General features: G+C 48.7%; 2 protein-coding genes across 2 annotated transcripts; both read left to right on the top strand.

Annotated features, from left to right (window-relative positions):
- Positions 1 to 628: 628 nt before the first annotated feature.
- On the top strand, positions 629 to 11,291 carry LOC135374136 (zinc finger protein 391-like). The gene is made up of 3 exons (XM_064607145.1): positions 629 to 704; positions 784 to 936; positions 10,177 to 11,291. The coding sequence occupies exons 1-3, from the start codon at positions 629 to 631 to the stop codon at positions 11,289 to 11,291; spliced, it is 1,344 nt and encodes a 447-aa protein (XP_064463215.1).
- LOC135374128 (zinc finger protein 91-like) lies at positions 2,251 to 6,017 on the top strand. Its single transcript, XM_064607139.1, has one exon. The coding sequence runs from the start codon at positions 2,251 to 2,253 to the stop codon at positions 5,191 to 5,193; it is 2,943 nt and encodes a 980-aa protein (XP_064463209.1). The 3' UTR covers positions 5,194 to 6,017.
- Positions 11,292 to 17,887: the final 6,596 nt, after the last annotated feature.

Genomic DNA, 17,887 nt, shown 5'->3' with positions numbered 1-17,887 from the left:
GCACGAGGCCCATGACCGTTCCAAGTCCAAAACCCTTTCATCCAACAGCACTTTCCCACGCTTCATCTCCTGCACTATTGGCTGTAGAGGCGCCCCTACGTTTCGTTACTGGCGACAGGGCACACCACTAGCTGGAATATAGTTAAGAGGGCATACCAGCTCTCCGTCCCAATGTATTTCCTACGGAACAGCTTTTATGCTTTTTCTTGGTAACCACCGCTCAGATTTTGACGCGAGTGGTTTCATCATCAAGAGGAAGACGAGATGAAGATATTTACGCTACTAGATTTCTCATTCATGTCGTATGTATTTTACGGCGATGTCACGACTGCGAAAAAAATACCCAATTTTTCTCCTCCCTCTTTGAACAGGTTTTATTAAACTTCTATAGCCGTTTCGAAAAAAACTTTCAATTTACTTTCACTGGAAATGTTTCAGGAATCGATAGACATCAAATTTATATGTGTATCACTTTCCGTTTTTATAAAAAAGCATGAAACATGAGTACGGATAAATACCGTCTCAAAGCTCCGTAAACCGCGTCATTCTGTGTCGCCCTCTAGCCGTAGCACAGGAAAAACCGTGCGGAACATTTTGACCGTATCCATCCGCCGAACATGCGGCGCATATGCGCACCGTAGTGGTGGCTGTTACGAATGGTGTGGGAGTGTGGATGCTCATTTTGCAACCTACTTTCGAGTTGGGTTGGGTACAGATGGGGTCATCATGTGACTTGATGATTTGCAGTGTGGCTTACTTCTCTCCTTTCTTGTTTTACTACAGGAGTGACAGCTGGGACGCGTGACATTAAAGAAGAACCTCGAGAGGAATCCTCGAAGGAACATCCGGTTACGGAAGTGAAAACGGAGCCTTACAATGTTGCAATCTCGACAGAACAGGACCAAATGGAACACAACTGTGATTCAACATCAGAAGGTAAATACAAAATGGTCGAGGACTTTTAATCAACACCAAACTCGATAGCGTGACAAAAAGAGGGATACAACAGAAATGCATTTTAGTTTTCTGGCAGACATGCATCGACTTTCTAGCACACGCCCTGTTCTACGAAAGATTCTGAAAGTGGGCAAAGTAGACACGGAGATTCTTGATCCAGTTTTGCATCACTGTTGAACCTAAGGAAATAGAAAATGACCAAGTTGCTGTTTGCACAAAAAGGACAGATGTTTTCTGGAGAAAGCAACATGCTCCTGTATGGTCCTCGACTAGTCTTATTCTGTATGTTGTACCTGATCCCCCAGGGGTACACGACCCAAATCACGCATCTGTATTTGCTTGCATGATTCGGCTCTGACGACTTTTGATTTGACTGCTACATAACCCAGAAAAGTTGTAGGTAATGCGATAATCGCAGCTCTGAATTATGGAAGCTCTCGGCGCATTTCCGAGTTGTCACCCAGAAGTTCGCGAGAGGGGGGGGCGGGAGTCGCCCCTTAAAGTTTTTCGTTAGCAGTTTTATAGAAAGAAAATGTCATAAAGATTAATCCTGAAAAAAAGTTCGGCCTCATCCACAGATCGTCAAGAATGCCATTTTGTCTACCACAAAGAAAAGAAACACAGCAGCTGATATGGGCCAAAGAACATGCAAAGTGCTCTGACCATGAGCACACATACACAAAATATCGAAAATAGGTTTTCGGTTTCCCTCCGAATCACATAATTTTGTTTCAGTTTTCATTTTGTTCCGGTTCGTCCAAAAATTAACTTTTCTTTTTGTTTTCTGTTCAGGTTTCAGTTTTGCTCGTTTTTTGTAACCCCGCTCTTAGCTCAGTACCTTAGGAAGAAGCCCTACAACAGCCCGTCAGCTCAGGTAGATGATCTTGAGCGGCTTTGAGGCACTTAAGAAAGCCTCGATCGATTACAACCATATGAGCCCAGCCAGCTGAGATGTTGAATGTTCATCTTCCCAGTCTTTCTTTTTTTTCCCGTTCTAAGCCTCCATCACCAGGATGGTTGTGTGCCAGAGTAAGGGCCGTGCACACCTGGGCTGCCAAGCAGCATTTACACTAAAGAGACTGGTACATTCTAAGGGAAAAAAAGGAGTCAAATGGGGAGTAATTGCAGCTTCTAGTCCCCAAGACGGCAATTATACTCCGTATTGCACGCACACACCAACACATTAGCCATGTGCACCTCCATACACATCCATAGACAGCCTGAAACAGCACATGTTTGCACAATGTCACAGCGAGTCTGAAAAGTGTCCCATTACTTCACCAGAATGATAAGATGGAAGAGAAGGGTCTTACGTATGACATCTGTCCCCCTGCAGTCTTACCATCTGGGAGTGACGAGAGCCACGTGTCAAAGCGTACTGACGAGAAGCCAAGCAAGTCCGATCTCTGCCAGAGCACGAGTCTGGGGTGTCACAGGCGAACATATATAAACAAGAAACCGCACAAGTGTGACCTCTGCCTGGCAGAGTTCAGCTGGATTGCGCACCTGCGACTTCACAAGCGAGCGCACACTGGCAAAAAGCCACACAAGTGCGACGGCAGCCCGTCAGAGTTGAGCCAGAGCTTCCAGCTACAGCGTCACAAAGAGAGAAACTCGGGCGAGAAGCCGTACAAGTGCCATCTCTGTCCTGCAAAGTACAGCCATAGTAGGAGCCTGAGATATCACAAGCAAACACACACGGGCAAAAAGCCACACAAGTGCGACGTCTGCCCTGCGGAGTTCATCCGGAACGATCAACTGCTGCTTCACAAGCGAACGCACACGGACGAGAAGCCATACAAGTGTGATGTCTGCCCTGCGGAGTTCAGCCAGAGCGGGAGTCTACAGCTCCACAAGAGGGTACACAAGGGCGAGCAGCCATACAAGTGTGATGTCTGTCCAGCGGAGTTCAGCCAAAGCGGGAACCTAAAGCAGGACAAGAGGGTACACACGGGTGAGACGCCATACAAGTGTGTTGTCTGCCCTGCGGAGTTCAGCCAGAGTGGGAGTCTACAGCTGCACAAGAGGGTACACACGGGTGAGACGCCATACAAGTGTGTTGTCTGCCCTGCGGAGTTCAGCCAAAGCAGGAACCTAAAGCAGCACAGTAGGGTACACACGGGTGAGAAGCCATGCAAGTGTGATGTCTGCCCTGCGGAGTTCAGTCAGAGCGGGAGTCTACAGCTCCACAAGAGGGTACACAAGGGCGAGCAGCCATACAAGTGTGATGTCTGTCCAGCGGAGTTCAGCCAAAGCGGGAACCTAAAGCAGCACAAGAGGGTACACACGGGTGAGACGCCATACAAGTGTGATGTCTGCCCTGCGGAGTTCAGCCAAAGCAGGAACCTAAAGCAGCACAGTAGGGTACACACGGGTGAGAAGCCATGCAAGTGTGATGTCTGCCCTGCGGAGTTCAGTCAGAGCGGGAGTCTACAGCTCCACAAGAGGGTACACAAGGGCGAGCAGCCATACAAGTGTGATGTCTGTCCAGCGGAGTTCAGCCAAAGCGGGAACCTAAAGCAGCACAAGAGGGTACACACGGGTGAGACGCCATACAAGTGTGATGTCTGCCCTGCGGAGTTCAGCCAAAGCAGGAACCTGAAGCAGCACAGTAGGGTACACACGGGTGAGAAGCCATGCAAGTGTGATGTCTGCCCTGCGGAGTTCAGTCAGAGCGGGAGTCTACAGCTCCACAAGAGGGTACACAAGGGCGAGCAGCCATACAAGTGTGATGTCTGTCCAGCGGAGTTCAGCCAAAGCGGGAACCTAAAGCAGCACAAGAGGGTACACACGGGTGAGACGCCATACAAGTGTGATGTCTGCCCTGCGGAGTTCAGCCAGAGCGGGAGTCTACAGCTCCACAAGAGGGTACACAAGGGCGAGCAGCCATACAAGTGTGATGTCTGTCCAGCGGAGTTCAGCCAAAGCGGGAACCTAAAGCAGCACAAGAGGGTACACACGGGTGAGACGCCATACAAGTGTGATGTCTGCCCTGCGGAGTTCAGCCAGAGCGGGAGTCTACAGCTCCACAAGAGGGTACACAAGGGCGAGCAGCCATACAAGTGTGATGTCTGTCCAGCGGAGTTCAGCCAAAGCGGGAACCTAAAGCAGCACAAGAGGGTACACACGGGTGAGACGCCATACAAGTGTGATGTCTGCCCTGCGGAGTTCAGCCAGAGCGGGAGTCTACAGCTCCACAAGAGGGTACACAAGGGCGAGCAGCCATACAAGTGTGATGTCTGTCCAGCGGAGTTCAGCCAAAGCGGGAACCTAAAGCAGCACAAGAGGGTACACACGGGTGAGACGCCATACAAGTGTGTTGTCTGCCCTGCGGAGTTCAGCCAGAGTGGGAGTCTACAGCTGCACAAGAGGGTACACACGGGTGAGACGCCATACAAGTGTGTTGTCTGCCCTGCGGAGTTCAGCCAGAGTGGGAGTCTACAGTTGCACAAGAGGGTACACACGGGTGAGACGCCATACAAGTGTGTTGTCTGCCCTGCGGAGTTCAGCCAAAGCAGGAACCTAAAGCAGCACAAGAGGGTACACACGGGTGAGACGCCATACAAGTGTGATGTCTGCCCTGCGGAGTTCAGCCAGAGCGGGAGTCTACAGCTCCACAAGAGGGTACACAAGGGCGAGCAGCCATACAAGTGTGATGTCTGTCCAGCGGAGTTCAGCCAAAGCGGGAACCTAAAGCAGCACAAGAGGGTACACACGGGTGAGACGCCATACAAGTGTGATGTCTGCCCTGCGGAGTTCAGCCAGAGCGGGAGTCTACAGCTCCACAAGAGGGTACACAAGGGCGAGCAGCCATACAAGTGTGATGTCTGTCCAGCGGAGTTCAGCCAAAGCGGGAACCTAAAGCAGCACAAGAGGGTACACACGGGTGAGACGCCATACAAGTGTGTTGTCTGCCCTGCGGAGTTCAGCCAGAGTGGGAGTCTACAGCTGCACAAGAGGGTACACACGGGTGAGACGCCATACAAGTGTGTTGTCTGCCCTGCGGAGTTCAGCCAAAGCAGGAACCTAAAGCAGCACAGTAGGGTACACACGGGTGAGAAGCCATGCAAGTGTGATGTCTGCCCTGCGGAGTTCAGTCAGAGAGGGCACTTACAACAGCACAAGCGGACACACACAGGCGAGAAGCCTTACAAGTGCGATCTCTGTCCTGCAAAGTTCACCCGCAACACGACCCTGAGAAAGCACAAGCAGAAGCACACGGGCAAGGAGCCGTAGAAGTGCAATTTCTGTCCTGCAGAGTTAAACCTGGAGTAAGCACCTGCAGGTCTGTAATTGGATACACAGAGGCAAAAAGCGATAAAAGTGCGATGTCTGCCCTGCAGTGTTCAGCTAGAGAGGGACGCTAAAGCTTTACAAGTCGACACCTACGGGCACGAAGCCATGCAAGTGCGATGGGAGTTCAGCCGGGGCGGGAGCTTACAGCAGCACAAGCAGACATACACAGATGAGAAGCCGTACAAGTGCGATCTCCGTCCTGCACAGTTGAGGCACAGCCCGGGCCTGTCGAATAACAGGCAGACACACACGGGCGAGAAGACAAATGCGATGTCCACCCAGCAGTGTTCAGCCAGAGCAGGAACCTACAGCTTTGCAAGCAGTCACAAACGGTTGAAAAGCCATACAAGTGCGATCTTCTGTGCTGCAGTGTTTAGCCATAGTGTGAGCCTGTTGAATCCATCGGTTGTCATTTTGGGCTGCAGAATTCACAACCACAACGATCTGATAAGTGAGGCGTGAGGCCAGCCGCGGGCTATGAACTGTCGCAGGGGTCCACATAGCCTACTCACCATCGTGCTACTCGTTAGCGCACTCACAGGATAACATCATACTTGCCACCAAAGCCTGAGTAAATTTTATTATTGCCCATAGCTGGTCACAAGCGTAACGTCATCTGATGGGCTTGCTAATATGTGGCATGATCGAGCTCAGTAATGCACCACGTGGGCCTTCATATCAGTCGCACACGGCTGCACTCATGGCTTATTAGATGATTGCAATCGTGAGTTCGGCAGCCTAAAATGTTGAGCTATGGTCATAGTTGAACCTCTATATAACGAATTTGTAAATGCTGACTCTTTGTTTCGTTAAGTCGAGATATTCGTTAAATGGAACACGCCAAGTTAAACGAAGATGGCCGCCGCACTACCAGCGCCGTGCGTTCCGCAAAACGTCATTTGTCATGAAACAGGTACTAAGGTAAGAAGGGCACAAAATATCAAGCTTTATTCATTACATAATGCTAGGTAACAAGTAATTTGTGCACAGTGTCGCTCTGAGCGTTCATTACCTTCGTAACTCCGGATGAACCTCGACTGCTTTTTCCTACGCGCTCGCGTATCGAAGTTTCTTTGGTTCACTTTCACTCATGACGTCCGGAAACAACAATAGTACGCCGCTGAAAAGAACGAGAAATGGGTACATGTCGCGTAGACGCCTGCGCCGATGGAACCTTGAACGGCAGCGGCATCATGCCCATTTTACCACCGTCAGCATTAGCGGCGCGAACAAAAAAAAAGTACTAATGAAAAGTCATCAACACAAGCATATAAGACTTCGCGAGGCGTGAGCAAAAAATGTCAGCAATGCGTGTTTTCTTGTCCGAAAACTGGTGCGAAGAGAGGCTTGCGCCGGCGCGACGCACTGTCGTGGCGCACAGCATCGGCGCACCGATTACCGGCAGAGGCGAAGCACACGTCTGCACGTTCGCGCCCCCAGCACGTGACAACCGAAGTAACCAACGAAAACTCGCGTAAAACCAACGGAGAAGGAAAGTTTCTCCTCCTTTTCTTTTTGGTTAAGGGGCAAAGACACGCGCAGGAGAGCCCGGGGACTTCGTTAAATAGAGGTGACCAAACGAACGTATTTCGTTAAATCGAGCTCAAAAATACATTGGCGTCTATGGGGACGCGCTCGTGCAACGGAAATTTTTCGTTAAACGGAGGATTTCGTTAAATGGACGTTCGTTATTGAGAGGTTCAACTGTATATCACCAGCGGATACACACAGGCGAGAAGCAGTACAAGTATGATCTCTGTCCTGCCGAGTTCAACAAGAGCAGGAAGCTGTGGAATCAGAGCAATAGGTGGAGACACGAGGGCGTGAAGCCGTACAAGTGCGATATCTGTCCTGCGGACCTCAGCCAGAGCAAGGGTCTGTCGTATTACGTGTGAAAACACGTGCGCAAAAAGTCCTACAAGCGTGAACTCTGTCCTGCAAGGATGAGCCATGGCACAAACCCACAGCACTGCATGCGGGCTAGAAGCTATACACCAGTGCTATATCTGCCGCGCAGAGTTCGGCCAGGTGACGAACCTGAACAATCGTAACTGGACGCACATGGCTGAGAAGCCGAATAGGTGAGCCTCCTCTGCTGCAGGGTGTGCTTAAAGAATGGATTGTGTCGTCACAAGCAGATGCGTTCGACTGAGGACCTCTATAAGTCTGATGTGTGTGTGTCCTGCAGAATTCAGCCACAGTGTGTGCCTGGGACATCACATGTAGACTCGAACAGGTGCAAGGCCATACTGGAGCATTCTCTGTGCTGCAGCCTCGAAGGACAGCACAAACCTGCAGTGTTACCAGAGGGTGTGCATGGGTGTGAAGCCATATAAACGCAACATCTGTCGTGCAGAGTTCATTCACTTGATGAACAGACACAGGCCAGAGAACAAAACAGCTGCAGGAAACCGGGGCGGGCCTGTGGCTTCGCACGTAGCCACGAGAGACAATGAAACCATGAAAGTACAGAGGCCATGTACCCGTACATGTGAAAGAGTTTGTTCAGTTAAGTGTCAGTTCTGTTGTGTCGCGTATGTCCTCGTGGCCAGGAAAAAAAGGTCCCGGAAAACCCCAACTCAAGATCATTGTTTTCATTGATGTCGATCAAGTGAACAAGTGAAACAAATACGAGACAATAATTATTTCGAGCAATCATTTTCTAAGACAGGCGAGAAATATTTAAATCTTCTCCACAGAGGAAATCAACGGACACAACTCATACATCCTGCATACATAGTTCCCAACTCGGAGAATACTTTTATTAATACCAATCGAGTGAAAACCTGAAACAAAGTCTAAAGAACAATTAATTCGGGCAGTCAACTTCTAAGCAAGCAGCATGAATACACCACAGAGTCAGTTAAGAAACTTGTCTTATCTAGTTAACAAACAGGATGAACTAGTAGATTCGAACGGTAAATTGAGAGAGGAAAGACGCCGACCAATAAACCTCCCATACACTCCCATCAAGTCTATGCCTATAAGGAAGGGGGAGATCGTCGCATGGTGATAGAACAATTTAAAGCACACGTTTTTTCATACAGGTCATATATTTTTTGTAATTGCGTTGTGATAATTCTCATGGCGTCATGGGCAGGATATTAATAGCATTCTAAACCTGACAGCATAACAGGTTTTTAAACGATAAAATGGGCACATGTATGCTTTAATGAAGTGTAGAACCACACTAGAAAACAGAACAAACAAGGAGTCATCATTGAAGAGATGGACAGATTTCGCATTTGATACCACAAGTCGTGGGAGGATGTGGTGATGGCTGAAGATAAAGCAATGTATTTAAATCAAACGAAAGAGCAAAGAATGATCTTTCTGCTCATGCAAAGAACATCACATTCGGAGATCCAAGGCCTCGGCCATGACCTTCCAAACGTGCGGGAAGAAGGCTCTCTGTTGCGTTTTCGGGATTTTTTTCGTATACTTCTCTCTTGACCATATAAATTTCATAGCCACAGTAGAACGTGCGTCATCCACTCTGTCAGCAAAAAAAAATTTCGTTCAAATGGGACATCTTGTTCAAGAGTTACAAGGTCACAAATTTGGAAAAACATTTAAGCCGCGAAATTGCGCCGGTTGCTTCGAAGCGCCGTGGACAGAGAAGAAAAGATCACAGAGACCTGTGATCAGGCACCTTTTGCATCTCTTTGTGGGTGGGATAACATATATTTTTTTGTGACCGGCGTGTGACCGGCGTATAAAAGTGACCGGCGGGCATCATTCGATTATAAATGAAACTACCGTAGTTTGAAAATGAAGACCTTTGAAATGATTCCATTGTATTGCATTTCGATATGTCAAACACATGTTGTCAGAGATATGGTAGAAATTACAGAATTGAAGATGTAAGAATTTGTATGCCGAATCTACAACAGTTATAAAAATATCTGCTGTAAATATCTTCTGTAAATTAGGCTGCATTCGTGGATGCTAAATGAAAGAATTTCTGCTGGCATAAGTATTGGTCATCTACAGATTCTGCAGGATTAGCACGGGCTTCGTGTTATTACGAAAGTCAAAACAACAGTTGTAGCTGGTGCTTTATTTCTAAGTTGACTATAGTTACTCTTGCCATCTGTCGCTTAGTCCTCTGACCATAATACTTCATTTAAATTTTAACCTGTCGATTGTTTATTACGCCGTTCGAACAGAGTCTACTCTCAGGAACTTGCATGAATTGGGCTCGTCACGAAGCGCACGCTGTGGTTCCTGTTTCTTTGTGTTTTCTTTGCATTCGTGTGAAATCCACTGTCTGTTAAATTTAGTGAGGATGGCTGTTGCAAGCATCTGAGAATGAAGGATCCCTTTCGACATTGGAAAAGACTGTTCACTTTTGGGAGGGCAAATCCAGCTGAAAAAGACAATCCTTGTTATTCATTTTCTGCTTACAAAAACAGAAGTCACTCCTGACCAGGATGTCGAAGCGTAGAAGGTGTTTTCGGTTCGAAGAAAACGGTTCGGTTCTTGTCGAGCTCCTAAGTAAAAATAAATGTTTGAAACTGGTTCAGTGTACTGAGTCACTGGTTCACGTGTACTGAGAATTGATTGGAGCAAAAATAATCCCCAACAGAGAGAGAGACAGGGAGTACAGCTTTCAGGTGTCCAAACAATACGAAGATTTACGAAAAATTTCAGCAAAAAGGAATGAAAGACAAGGTTGTGACTGTCCTGACTCTACCTCTGGGCCTTCCGTGTCAAAGTCCGACACTCGCAGGAAGTGCCAGAGTAAGGGGGCAAGCTACTGTAAACACGGGGCCTCAGTAGTGCACAAGGTGGGCTATTTGCGCAGTCGGAAGCGAGCAGCGTGACAGGGAATGCAGCGCGATCAAGTTTTTCCAAAAATCGTCAATCAGAGATGCGCCTGTACTGGTATGCCCTCTTAATTTCCGATTTCCGAAATTCCAGGAGCAAGAGCAAGCGCTGGTTTGCTCCACGTAAAGGACCAACCCAGAGGCATTTGTGATCAAGACTCTTCGGGTTGTACTTCTTCAGAGGCACAGTTCAAGATCAGCACAATGACTGTTGAACCACAGTTCTACAACGCACCACTAGTCACTACGGAAGGTCGACCCGCTGAGCGACTTTCAGACCAGAGCAAGCCATGTGCACTTACATACACATTGAAAGACAGCCTGAAACAGCACGTGTTTGCACAGTGTCACAGTGAGTCTGAAATGTGTGCCGTTACTTCACCACCGAATGATCAGATGGGAGATGAGAGTCTTACGTATGACATCTGTCTCCCTGCATTCGCACCGACTGGGAGTGATGAAAGCCACGTGTCAAAGCGTACTAACAAGAAGTCATGTAAGCCCGATCTCTGTCCTGGACAGTCCCACCTGAGGAGGAGCCTGCGGTGCCACAAGCGAGCACAGACGGGAGACAAGCCGGACAAGAGTGGTATCTGCCCCGCGAAGCTCAGCCAGATTACGCACTGGCGGCTTCACAAGCGCACACAGACAAGCGAGAAGCTGTACAAGTGCAATGTGTGCCCTGCGGAGTTCAGTCTGAGAGGGAAACTGCAGCAGCACAAACGGACACACACAGGCGAGAAGCCATACAAGTGCGATGTCTGCCCAGCACAGTTTAGGCAGAGCACTAACCTACGGAAGCACAAGCGGATACACACAGGCGAGAAGCCATACAAGTGCGATGTCTGCCCTGCTAAGTTCAGCCAGAGCAGTAACCTAAGGCGACACAAGCGGACACACACGGGCGAGAAGCCGCACAAGTGCTGTGTTTGCCATGCTAAGTTCAGTGAAATTGTGACCCTACAGCGTCATGAACGAACACACACAGGCGAGAAGCCATACAAGTGTGATGTCTGTCCTGCTAAGTTCAGCCAGAGCAGTAACCTAAGGCGACACAAGCAGACACACACGGGCGAGAAGCCGCACAAGTGCTGTGTTTGCCATGCTAAGTTAGGTGAAATTTCGACCCTACAGCATCATGAACGGACACACACAGGAGCACCAGGAAACGATCTTATGAAGGTCATCTTGGAAGGCAATTTGTTCTGACGAACTTGATACATGACGATAAATGACGCTATCATCAGCAAATATGCGAATACGAGATGTCAATCCAGATGGAAGGTCATTAATTTAAATGAGAAATAACAGGGCGCCAATAACCGAACCCTGGAAGATTTTGGAAGTTACTCGGTCTAGTGAGGGCGGGAAATCGTTAACAAACACGAACTGCTTTCTGTTACTTAAAAAGTTCCGTATCCATGTAAGAATCCATAAGGTATCCATATCCTCCTCCTTTTTCATCGTCATGCCTCTATCATTCCTGTTACTACTGTCACTCACACGCTCTTCACTTTTTTATTTATTTTATCTATTTATTTAATTACTTACCTCATATGCTCGAGGGCTTTACATGATAGGTGGGAAAATAAAGCGACACAGAATTACATTTTTATGAAATTCTGTGCCGGTTTATTTCTATTATTTTTAGAACTAACGACCGACTACCGGAACGACCGACCGGAACTACCGACATATTCATCACTAGAGAGACTTTTGAGCACCTCAAACTTTCTTGATGTCCACCCTACTACACCCTTCCAAATACTGCCTCCGGTTCCTCCTCTAACCTGGCTTTCGTCATCTTCAGCATCCTGCTTGTTCTCATGATGAACCTGATGAAAGACTGCACTTTCTTCCTCAAGTGCCCGCTCATTTCCTTATCTGCTTTTCCCGAAATATTCTCCCGCATTTCTACCGAATTTTCATCGCCACCATCCGCATCCGCCGAATTTTTCACATCCTCAGCGACACCGTCGTTCCCCTCCATGTCGGTGTTTCCAAAACAAGGAAAATTCTCGTCGGAAATCCACGGAGTGTGAGCAGGATCAGAAGCTCCTCCCCACACCGAAACTCTCGGCAGGGACGTTCCGTTTCCTCTCCTTTTCTGCCGTACACTTCCCACATTCTCCTTCATAGAAGGAGAGATACCACCGTCATCTAAGGGTCTTACAGTCACACTCAGCACACCTTCGTGTAACCCCGTGGTAGAGACATTCAACGCGTGTCCCTCTCACCGTCAAAAGCTGGGTAGTTCCCCTCTAAGCTCCATGAGAAGGAATTCCGTACCCATCTCGCAGTCATCGTGGTCACCACTGTACTTCTCTTTCTGTGTTTGAATTACAACTCTGTGGTGGTGGTGGTGGTGGTGGTGATAGGGCTTGCCGTTGTCGGCCTCACGTATGTGGGCAACTCTGTATTGCCTGAGTTCCTTCTCTAAGTCTGTGTGAGGATAACCAATCGGGTACCTGAACACCGTGACCCTCTTCATCTTTACTCCCAAATCAAACACATCAACTTCATTCCCCCCAATCACAACCGATCCCTCCTCCTTAAGCAACCTCACTGCTTCCAAATCATTCATTACCACCTCATAATAACCGTACCTTTTATTCTGCCCACCGCGAACATTACCATGCACGGCAAGTTTACACTCATCCAACACATCTTTTCCAAAGTAACGCTGCGGTGCTCGCACATTTGAACACCAGCACACATTTGTTGTCGCGCATTTTATCATAGCCCGTTGTCTCAAACGGGAGGCACGGCTTCGCACCCAGTTATTCAACAAAACAGAAATATTCTGCCTAGGTCATGCCTAGGAACGTGACCATGTGAGTCCGACAACTGCGAGCCCTTTTACCACCACCATCTAGGAACTCGTGCCTTGCGGTGGCAGTTTGAATCAGTGGTGTCGGCGTGGCCACGACTCCTATAGGAACCACAAGTCACTGTAGTACCAGGCCACTACCAGGTAAGCGGGAAAGTGATGGGCAAATCAACGAACTTAAAAGGACCATAATGATTTCCGTGAATAGCGAGTACTCTGCAGGACAACTTTCTCATGATCATTCACTATCGAGTAGACACATCGACCTCTAACTGTATTCAGTACAACTGGGACAGAGTTATCGGGCAAAAATAGCAGGGCGTGACTGCTGGATAATTGCCTTTGAAATGGGCTTACGTCATAGCCATCTAATCCTCTCAGCCAACAGTGAACGACGAGGAGGACAGACGCCGCGGGTCCATGTGGGTATACCATACGCCTTATTCTGGTCAAAAGACACCAGTACTGCGGGTTGCTTACGGTTGTGCGCCCAGTGGATGACGTCACGCAGGGCCTGTGTGTGCAAGTTGATTGACAGTCCAGGAAGGGCACAGGCCTGACAGGGGGGAACTACAAGATACAGGACTAAGGAAATTACAACTATTACAGCGGCATTCACCGCGAATACGCAATTCGGGTCTTGCGACTGTTATATGTCATCAGTACCAGTAAGCCAACTTTGCTGGTGTGGCGGAGGCGTTTAGAAGATGTTCCTCACTCCTGATCCCCAAGCAGTACGAGATGACCATGACGCCTCAGTTAACTGATGCTGATTCGTTGAAGATTGTGTACTCATCTTCCTAAACGTTCCCTAACCATTTACTCCGTTTGTTGTCCGTATCTTGCCTATTTCTCTCGTTGAATCGTATTACCAAGTGTGTAGGGTCGTACAAGCGAAGTCAACAGAGTGTATTGGCATCAAATGGAAGGCCGGCCAGAGGGGCCGGCTTCCTGTAGCATCTCAAAGAGACGCGAACAACATTCTGAATACCAACTCTCGCCCCAGCGACTAAGGCTGTTTAGCAATTGCTATACGTGTCAGTTTCGCCATCCAACAGCCCATGACACTGCAAAACCGCAAGAGGGAGAACGACACGAGGATGTGGACACCTCATAGGTTAACATCGAACTTGCCATTGTCCACCCGGAAGGGAATGTGAGAGGTCATCCAGCGGCGGTGAAACTCAACTGCTCCAAGCACCGCTCGCTCCCTGCAAACAACTCTGCGAATACCCGCGTTAACAAGCTGAACCACCTCCTGCATACTGCGGCTCTGCTGCGCATGCACTCGTCGACAGCGTGAAATCGACTCCTGGTAATTTATTTCGACTACCAAGAGTACAATATGCCGCGTTTCCTGAGACATGGAGAGGGTAAAGACCACGAACAGGGGTTCATTCAACAGCCGTCAGGCTATAGAGGCCTGCTACACGATGCCACAGTGCACTCGGCAACAAGCATTAACTAAAAGCCTGTTCTGATGACTCCCTGTACTCGCAGAAAGGACAGCCGGGTGACGTTACACCAAAACGCGTAGAACGCTCACGCAGCTGCAAGACATAATGCTCTAAGCGGCTCTGAAGAGTGGCCCGGCGAGCGTCCAGCCAGCCGGCAGTGGTCGTATATGCACCGCTATGTGACGCTGAATACGCGTCGAGTTCGGGGGTGGCCGATCAAGCGCAAGAAGTGCCACGTAAAGGCGCCATACAGGCCATGATGTTATATCATCATCCGGGAAAGTAGCTCGCAGACTGCTCATTGCCACAACGTATGCCTTCAGGTGGGAAGTCCAAGCACTCTGAACGCGAGCGTGTGTGTCTCATCACAAAAAAGAAGAAGAAGAAGAAATGAAAGAAGATATCGGGCCCTGAGAGAAAAGTTATTAGACACCGAGCAGGATGCTCCTGCTCTTGGATACCCTGAAAGGTCGCTCGCAGACCTAAGGCATGGAACTTCGCTTTTGAAGTAGGGCACCAATAGGCCGCCATCTATGCGACGCTGATACATATATGACCTCTTGATACCTCTCCAGTTTTACGAGGGCTTCGAGCAAACAGCTTCCGACGGCCAGTTAAGGATGTTGTTGAGATCCTGTGCAGGATAGGAAGGTTGTAAAGTACAGTTGCTCTCACCAACGTCGGTGCGACGAGCGAGAAGGGAACGCTGATCATATCCCCATTCTGAGCCACGAATATATTGAATTGCAGGGAGTCTTTGGTGCACTTTGCTTTCACACTCGAACGAAAATGCAGCGAGAGACGCGGATAGGTGGGTTAAAACAAATACGACGGGAGACCTGCAGACCCACCTGTCCGCTTCTCTTGTTGCATTTTCACTCAAGTATGTACTTCAACCAACTACCCCGCTGCAACCCGCTCGTTCACTTTGCTTTCATTGTGCTTAATGTAGCGAGCCGAGCGCAGGTCCGAGTCGATTACCGCGCCGAGGAAGCGATGGAAACCTACAGGTTCAAGCTTCTTGGCATAGATACAAAGAGGGAAATTTGTCATAACTTTGCGTGTGAAAGGCACCGCTGCACACTTTTCATGCGAAACGTCCATCCCAAGTTGCGTAAGGTACGATGTGCATTATGTAAAGCCAGCTGCAAGCGACTCTGAGTGACTGGGCACGATTTTCCTGTTGTCTAAAGTGCAACGTCAAGTAGTGTAATGTCCTGTTTGCAGTGTTAACAATATTGTAATGACGAGCGTCTTCTGCGAGCTGCACAAAAGGAGATCACTCGGGGCAATCAAAAACCCGCAGTTGGAAACACAGCGGGCGCTAAGATGTCCCTGACGATGAGGATAGAGACACATCATCTTCGCATTATTATTACCTTCGCGGGGGTGGAGATCCAGCCGTCCTGGCGAGAGGATCGAGAGAAAGAGGGGTGGGGGGTGATAAGATGTACAGCTTTCGGCTAGAGGCGCGGGTCGTGAAATGGGTCTATGGGCTCCACGACATAGTTGACGTCAGATGATGTCCTCATAAAAACTACCATTACACTTATGTTGATCGCTCTGGGACAACAGCTGATACGCCTCTACCACCATGACAAAGGCAACATCACTTTGACCCAACTTTTCTTCGTCACTCGAAAGAGATATGTCGCTCGGGAACCAGCGACCGTCATCTACCGCAGACTGTCGCAGTTATTATTGTGGCATTCATCCTCACTTGAGCCGCGCGGAAGAAGCCCAGAAGCTACAGCGGATATCCCTGTCTCCTCCCCATCCACTGCGTTAGGAGCGACAACAGCGGCAGGATCCAATGCCACAGAATCCGTGACCTCCGACACCACATCCGCGCACTCTCTCTCAGCGCCACGGGTTTCCAGCACTGTATGATCACACATGTTTAGGGGAGGTGGGCAAAACTCCTCACGGTCTTTGCCCTCACCTCGATTTTCCTGGACGGAGCTTTGTCCTCACCTCACCTCACCTCAACTACTTTTCGGAGAAGTTCCCTCACCTCACCTCACCTAAAAAAAATTCAGAGAATTTTCCTCGCCTGCCCTCACCTCAAATATTTTTTCAGAAAATATTCCTCGCCTCACCTCACCTCAAAACATTATCCGAAAAATTTCCTCGCCTCACCTCACCTCAGCCTTTCCTGAAAAAATGTTTCCTCACCTCACCTCAAAACCTTTTCAGAGAATTTCGCTCACCTCACCTCACCTCAGCCTTGCATAAACATTTTTCCCTCACCTCACCTCAAATTCCGTGAGGTGAGGGGGTTCAAGGCGCCTTCACCTCACCCCACCTGCAGTAGGAGGGTGCCCCTCCCTGCTCAAGGTCGACGCTTCTCACTTTTTTAAATGACGAAAGTACGCAGCGTAAAGCAAGTATCGAGACTAAAGCATCAGGTCCCGACTCTCTGCTTCAGCGGTAGATTGTGACTGTAGGTGTTTGTGGCGCAAGCGCAACAGAGGCCAGAAAGCGCCACGATTGCGGTGAGTACCTGATGAATGGTGATGATAGCTAAAATTATTTACGGATTCATGGCCTACGCATTATATCATGGCCGCTCGCCATCAGCTAGTGGGATGGCAGGTGCATTGCTAATTGTCTCGTTCACCGCCTTCGCATGGCATCCGATAGGTTGAGCGCTACAGTGGTGGTCGAATCGAAGCGCAGCTTTGTGAATCATAATCGTATGAGTGTCACGTCATCAGTGCACCCAATGTCGTGCCCATATTGCCCCCTACTTTTTGTGGGATGTGCAGCCAGAGTCTCTAGACCCATCGTCAGGACTCAGGACCAACCAATAAGCAGCGATTATTGATAGTGAAGTGCAACGGCTCGCGTCGTTCGGTTTACAACAGTCACTGAAAAAACAAATCAAGTAAAGAAGACAGCCCTAACAACTACCTTGTGCCAACTTGCCTCATATCACCTAAAATTTTCGGACAAGTTTTCGCTTTTCTTCTCTCGACACACGAAAAAAGGTCCTCACCTCACATGAAAAAGGAATCCTCACCTCAGAAAATTTTAACAAAATTTCCCTCACCTCACCTGACCTCAAAAATTTTTCAGAAAATGTATCTCGTCCCACCTCACCTCAGCCTTTCTGGAGAAAAAATTTCCTCACCTCACCTCAAAAAGTTTTTCAGAAAATTTTCCTCACCTCGCCTCACCTCAAAATTATTTCAGAAAATTTTCCTCACCTCACCTCAGCGTCTTCTAGGAAGATTTTTCCTCACCTGACCTCACCTCAAATTCCGTGAGGTGAGGGTGAGAAAGCCCTCACCCTCACAAGCCCTCGCGAGGGTGCCCACCTCTGTTAGGGGATAGCTCTTTTGCTGCACGTATAGCATATGTTTGGAAGTCAAACATCGCCATGCCAGTACTGGACAGCTGTTTCGGCCTTCTTGGGCCTCATCAGCAGTTACTGCTGATGAGGCCATGCCAGTCGTCGCCATATGCCATGCTATGACGTCGTCATGCCAGTAATGGACAGTTGTTTCGGCCTTCTT

Source organism: Ornithodoros turicata, unplaced genomic scaffold, assembly GCF_037126465.1.
Source record: "Ornithodoros turicata isolate Travis unplaced genomic scaffold, ASM3712646v1 Chromosome44, whole genome shotgun sequence".
NCBI classification, from domain to species: domain Eukaryota; kingdom Metazoa; phylum Arthropoda; class Arachnida; order Ixodida; family Argasidae; genus Ornithodoros; species Ornithodoros turicata.
Note: the sequence above shows the minus strand (reverse complement) of the source record. Positions and strands in the feature narration are given on the sequence as shown.

What these genes read in the sequence shown, in the direction of transcription:
- LOC135374128 (XM_064607139.1), top strand. Translation starts at nt 2,251, where the DNA reads ATGGAAGAGAAGGGTCTTACGTATGACATCTGTCCCCCTGCAGTCTTA.
- LOC135374136 (XM_064607145.1), top strand. Translation starts at nt 629, where the DNA reads ATGCGCACCGTAGTGGTGGCTGTTACGAATGGTGTGGGAGTGTGGATG. An exon ending in GCAACCTACTTTCGAGTTGG is followed by an intron (nt 705 to 783) that starts GTTGGGTACAGA and finishes GTTTTACTACAG; the next exon opens with GAGTGACAGCTGGGACGCGT. An exon ending in CTGTGATTCAACATCAGAAG is followed by an intron (nt 937 to 10,176) that starts GTAAATACAAAA and finishes CCGAAATTCCAG; the next exon opens with GAGCAAGAGCAAGCGCTGGT.